Below are 5,998 nucleotides of genomic sequence, written 5' to 3'. Positions count from 1 at the left end.
CCGGCGGGGGAGGGGGCATGAGCCGGCGCCCGCCCGGGGCCGCGAGCTGCGGGCCGGCCTAGAGCCCCTCGCCGGCCCCACCGTCCCACGAACCGAGCTGCCACCAAGCCGTCTCCGCTGCCCGTGGGCGCCGCGATGCAGCGGCCGGGTGAGCCTGGAGCCGCGCTCTACGGCCCGGCCGAGGGCTGCGCTGACCAGCGGCCGCACCGTTACCGCAGCTTCATGATCGAGGAGATCCTTACCGAGCCGCCCGGACCCAAGGGCGCTGCGCCCGCCGCTGCCGCAGCTGCGGCTGCGGGCGAACTGCTCAAGTTTGGCGTGCAGGCGCTGCTGGCGGCGCGGCCCTTTCACAGCCACCTGGGTACGTGCGCGCTGGCGGAGGGCCGCGGGCGGGACTCGGCGGAGGGCGCGCCGGGAGTCCCTCAATCAGGGTGCCCGCATTGCCAACGGAACCAGCTCTGGGCATGCAGCCCCTGGAGCCCCTCTCGGCGCGCTCCGGCTGGTAAGCGAAGGGACAAGTGGCCTGGCAGAGTAGAAAACCAGGCCTCGGACTCGTGTGCCCGGCCGGGGATGGTGTTAGCTGCCCACTCCGTCAGGACAGCTAGTAATTGAGGGCTCTATCCCGGAGGGTCTGTGCCCAGCATCGAGGCCCCCATCCCCACTGGAGGCGCAAGGCAGACCCCCCCGGACGCCCGGTTTCGCCCTCGCTTGGGCTTCAGGCTGACGACCACTGCCCGGCCTAAACGACCTCAGGCCGCTGTCGCCTGGGCCTTCGCCCAGCGGGTTGGCCAGGAGTGGCTGAGATTGACCAAGGCAAGGAAGCTGGATCTCTGGGGAAGAGACCCGGGTCTCCCAGTGCTTGAGGCTGACGCTGGTCCCACCCTGCCTGGAGCCTCGCAGAACCCACGGCACTCCCAATGCACCACTCCCGGGTGCGACAAAGAACGCGGCCTAGGCTGCACCCTAGGCCACCCTGACGGAGCCTTGCCTAGCGGCAAGAGGCCTGGAGTGTGAGCCTTGGCCAGATTGCCCCTTCCACTTTCAGGTCAGCTAGGCCTTCAAGATGCCTGAGCCGCCTGCTCAGACGGCTCTCTTTTTCCAGGCAGGCCTGCTAGGCCTTGCCCTGCCAGTGCACTCTCCACTATGTTGCCTTTCCACAACTTCAGTTGTCCTCTTTTGGTCTCCCTCTTTCCCTGGGATGGGTTTGCTGCCCCTCTTCCACCTTTCTCTCAATGATCCCTTTTTTCTCAACTGTTCTTCCTCTCCACATTCCACCCTACCACCTTGCCAGGGCCACCTTTGCCAACTCCAGCCGGGCTAGGGACAGAGTCCTTGGTGAAAAGACTGTGGAAGGGAGGACTCCTACTATATAGCAGTAACTCTAGCCCCATAAGCCTTTTCTGGCCCTCTGTGACTCTCCAGCCAGTGCTGGGCCTGAGCAGGGTGACAGGGCCAGTTTGTTCGATTTAATTCTAGCTCTGACTCAGCCTTTAAGCAGCCTTTCACTTCCAGCTACTCTGTTGCTAATATTCATTTAAAGTGGACAAAAAATAAATAATTTTACAATGTAAAAAAATGGAAACATTTTAACGAGGAAGTATCTGAACAGAGAAAAAACGTGAACAACGATTTTCCTAATTCATGAACTTTGGAATGCATAATTACCACTGCTGACAACCTGGCCCTCCGAATGGCTGCCATGCACAGAATCGCAGATATACACTCTACTGATTTTTCCCCCTCCTCCTGCAAGCAGAAATGCCGATTTTGTTGGGACAAAAGTTCCATCTTCCTGTTTACGGTTTACTTCTTGGTTTCTCTTTTCCACAAAGACAGGCTCTGCTCTTCTCGGAGTTGCAAAATTGTTAATCGATAACCTCAAAATCTCAGAGGCGATGGGATTTTGGGGAACGCTCGGGTTGGTGGAGGTTCTCCCTCCTAAATTCCTGGGACATGAGCATTGAGGAGGATCGCCACCGGCAGGTGATTCAAATTCCGCTAGCGGCCGAGCCCCAAGGTTTGTGCTGGGCGGCACTGGCCGAGTTTGCCTCCCCTGAGTCGAAGAACATGGGGTAGCCTCACACATTGCGCTGGGGCCCGGAGATGGAGGAACATGGCCTGAGCCCAGCCCACAGCTCACCCAGCTCTCCACTCTCTTCCCTCCGCAGCGGTGCTGAAGGCCGAACAAGCTGCAGTGTTCAAGTTCCCTCTGGCGCCGCTCAGCTGTTCCGGGTTAGGGTCGGCGCTGCTGGCCACAGGTCCGGGGTTACCCGGCGCCGCGGGCACGCCGCACCTGCCGCTGGAGTTGCAACTCCGCGGGAAACTGGAGGCGCCTGGCCCAGGGGAGCCGGGCACCAAAGCCAAGAAGGGACGCAGGAGCCGCACGGTATTCACCGAGTTGCAGCTGATGGGCCTGGAGAAACGCTTTGAGAAGCAGAAGTACCTCTCCACACCGGACAGGTAGGGCAGAGTCGCACTGGGGCGAAGCAGGCAGTGAAAGGAAGTGTTTTCTGCTCTGCTAAGGGTGCGCTCTGCTGGTTCGCAGAATAGATCTCGCGGAGTCCCTGGGCCTGAGCCAGTTGCAGGTGAAGACGTGGTATCAGAATCGAAGGATGAAGTGGAAGAAAATAGTGAGTATGTTCCCGTGGCTTCTCGCGCCCTAAATTTCCCGGCCATGCGGTTGTGCTCTCTGGACCTGATCTCGCTCTTCCTCTCTCCTCCTCCAAGCTCCTGTAGGAGCTTCTGCCTAATCTTAATTCCCTAGGTGCCTGGTATTCTTGGGGACCCTCTCCTGACTCTCCAGGTGCCCTATGCCCTCAGGCCTCCAGGCAGCCTTAAACCTCTCCTCGAGGTTCTCACCAGCAGCACTCAGAAAGTGGCCACCGCCATTCCTCACCCCACCCCCCGGAATTGAGTGTGGCCTCGGATGGCCTCTCTTGGTTGGGTCCCTTGGCCTTCCCGGGTCGGGCTCACTGTGGTGCTTGTGTTCCCTGCGCAGGTGCTGCAGGGTGGCGGCCTGGAGTCCCCCACCAAGCCCAAGGGGCGGCCTAAGAAGAACTCCATACCAACAAGCGAGCAGCTCACGGAGCGGGAGCGCACCAAGGAGGCAGAGAAACCGGCGGAGGCGCCTGGCGAGCCCACCGACAGAAGCCGGGATGACTGAGTGCGACAGGGTACGGAACCGGAATCCCCGCGTCGCCCGTGGTACTTAGCCGCGGAGAGGCGCGAGCCGGTCCTGCCATGTCCACGTCGTTTGCTTCTAAATGTTTTATTATTACCTTGAATGCGATGGGCCAAACGAGAATGGAGACAAGACCCTGAAGTCAAACCCAGGCCCCAGCGAGCTCCTGGCCCTAGCCTCGGAGACTCGGAACCCAGGGAGGCGGAAGCTGTTCTCTTCAGGTCTCAATTCCAGGGCGGTCCCGGGCCTCCACGCGTACTCACACCCTGCTCCTCGCCCTCACCCCACTCCGCCTCGGGCCAGCCTTTCTGGCGCGGGACGCCTCCAGGTCACACACCGCTTCCGCGCGTCGGGGATCCAGCCACTCATCGGAGGCCACCACGGCCCCCGGACAACCCGGCAGCTCGGACCCAAGTCTTCGACGTCGCTGGTACCCCCTACCCCTCTCTTTCGAAGATGGTGACTTTTTTTTTTTTCCAATAAAATATTTTATGACACAGCGGAGATTGTACAGCGGCTTCTGGATTCGCGGGCGGGTGGCGAGAGAGGGAGAGGTGGCGGTTGCTTTTAAAACGTCCTTTACCCGGGCTGTGCGCGGGGGGTGGGGGGTGGGGGGCGGGAGGAACTGCTCTGCTCCACCAGGCGCAGGGTAGGCACTCTGGACGCCTAACTGCTGCGGCATCGGCATCCCAGTAATCGCTTTCATTCTGGGCGGAGGGGAGAGTCTCAACCTTTTCTTCCTTCCTAGCACAGGGCGCCGCCAGCGGTAGCAGTCTAGCTGCACAAGGGTTGCCAAAAAGAAGCGGGAGGCACGGGCAGCCCAGGCCCCAGCGGGGTCGCTTCGGGAAGCACGGCCAGCAGCCGCCTCGGTGTTTCTAGGCTAGTTTCAACCGAACCGACTGTACGATCCTCGCGACGGTCTCCACCAGCCTTTCATGATGCAGATTCGAGGTTCGCACAGAGGCTACCACCAGAGTGGCACCTTAGCCCACACGCCTCTGCAGCAGTGCCGCCTGTCTCAGAACCTTCAGTTTTCCTCGGTGAAGTAAGCAAGACAACCGCAGCTGAGTCTCGGCCTGAGGCAGTGCATCTGATGGCCTTTCTGCTCAATTTTAACTCACCCCTCACGCCTTTAAGCTTTAGTTGGAAACCGGAGCCAGTAGAGGTAGAGAACCCAGAACTGCCAGGAGCCGTGGCTGGCCCAGGGAGGCCCCTTAGAGTGGGAAATTTGGTGGTGCGTGCAGGCAGACGTTCCCTCTTCTTGCCAAGGCCTCAGTTACCTTTTGCCTGTTCCACTCTGGGCTCAGAGCTCGCCAGTGAGTTGCTAGGCTTGCATTTCCTTCAGGATCAGGACTAGAGTATGAGTCTAGAGAGATGAACATTTTGCTATTTAAAGCTCAGGAAGGGGAACAGCTTGACCACACAGAGACCTAACCAGGATCAGAATTTGAAACCAGGTATTCACAAGAATCAAACATCCTATTCAGAGGCAGTCTTTGTGTTTCTGAACTTGAGAACCATCTATTACAGCCCTGCTCCAGCTGCTGCTACTTTCTTAGCAAATGTCCTCTGTTCTTTTGGAACTCCCCCAGCCTTGTTTTTAAGGCTGGGAGTGAGAGACAGAGCAGTTTAGTGTGAGCCTCCAGCACTACCTTCTCTGTGGGGAAAAAACAAACAAACTAAACACATCGTGGTGGAGTCCATCTGACTCATAGGGACCCTATAGGACAGAATAGAACTGCCCCATAGGGTTTCCAAGGCTGTAAATCTGTACAGAAGCAGACTGCCACATCTTTCCCTCATGGAGTGGCTGGTAGGTGCAAAGCACTGACCTTTTGGTTAGCAGCAGACCAGCTCTTAGCCTTGTAAACTGCTCACAGACCACTCCCCTTAGGGGCCTAAGAAAATCTGCAGGACCCTGTGGGGGCTAGAAGGACTGGTCATCAGTGCGCCACTGCATCCCTATTTCCTTCTGGCCCTTGGAGTTACTCCTACATCCACTCAGTCAGCCAGCCCTGGCTACCAAAGTGACACTCTACTGCTTTTAACGCCCTCCACTTTGAAAGTAAGGACTTTCTGTCACTTGTATAGATCCCAAGGGTAGGCAAGGTGGAACTGAGATGCCAGCACCTGACACAATCCAATTTGACTAAATCTAAGGAATGGGGACCTTGGGCAAATCACTCTACACGTTTCCCCAAGGCAGCCACCCTTGGACCCTAGTGCGCCAGACCAAGCACCGACATAGGAATAGGGTTTAGTAGCATTGGAATGGGGGGTTCCAGTGATTCTGGAGTCAGAACACAAAGGCCCAGATATCTCAGTGAGTACAGTACTCTCCAGGCACAGAGGGGGGAACAAGGGGGACTCCTGTCCTTCAGTGGGAGAGCTGGGCCTCAAACTAGGGGGTCCAGATTCCAAGTGTAGACAGGGTGGAATGGGAGGAGTTTTTGGTCACTGCTTGTGAGGCCAACTCCTTAGGGGAAGAAGGGCTGCAGCTACCACAGCCTGCTGAGCCCCCAGGCCCAGGAGGAGGAGGAGTGGGCTTTGGGCCTCGCCTCCTCCAGGCAGCTCCCGGCTCCCTTGTTTGGAGGCATTCCTGTAAACCCTGAGGAAAGCTCCAGATGCTCCCTCAGGAGAAGCAAAGGCGTGGAAGCAGAGAATTTGCAGCCTTTTCTGGAAACCTCCCTGACTGTTCACACCAGAGCTGCAACTCTAGGTAAAGGGACCCCATCTGGTCCAGAGGGTGCCTGCGCCCAGACCAGAAACTCCCAGGTGCCCTTTCTGCACCCCACCCCCTCTCCACCAGGAGCTAGG

General features: G+C 58.3%; 1 protein-coding gene across 1 annotated transcript; it reads left to right on the top strand.

Annotated features, from left to right (window-relative positions):
• Nucleotides 1-135: 135 nt before the first annotated feature.
• BARX1 (BARX homeobox 1) lies at nucleotides 136-3,163 on the top strand. The gene is made up of 4 exons (XM_007956326.1): nucleotides 136-361; nucleotides 2,169-2,460; nucleotides 2,546-2,630; nucleotides 2,999-3,163. The coding sequence occupies exons 1-4, from the start codon at nucleotides 136-138 to the stop codon at nucleotides 3,161-3,163; spliced, it is 768 nt and encodes a 255-aa protein (XP_007954517.1).
• The last annotated feature ends 2,835 nt before the right edge of the window (nucleotides 3,164-5,998 follow it).

This window comes from Orycteropus afer, unplaced genomic scaffold, assembly GCF_000298275.1.
Source record: "Orycteropus afer afer isolate SDZICR_OR568_19922 unplaced genomic scaffold, OryAfe1.0 scaffold00607, whole genome shotgun sequence".
Lineage (NCBI taxonomy): Eukaryota > Metazoa > Chordata > Mammalia > Tubulidentata > Orycteropodidae > Orycteropus > Orycteropus afer.
Note: the sequence above shows the minus strand (reverse complement) of the source record. Positions and strands in the feature narration are given on the sequence as shown.

What these genes read in the sequence shown, in the direction of transcription:
- BARX1 (XM_007956326.1), top strand. Translation starts at nt 136, where the DNA reads ATGCAGCGGCCGGGTGAGCCTGGAGCCGCGCTCTACGGCCCGGCCGAG. An exon ending in TACCTCTCCACACCGGACAG is followed by an intron (nt 2,461 to 2,545) that starts GTAGGGCAGAGT and finishes GCTGGTTCGCAG; the next exon opens with AATAGATCTCGCGGAGTCCC. An exon ending in GGATGAAGTGGAAGAAAATA is followed by an intron (nt 2,631 to 2,998) that starts GTGAGTATGTTC and finishes TTCCCTGCGCAG; the next exon opens with GTGCTGCAGGGTGGCGGCCT.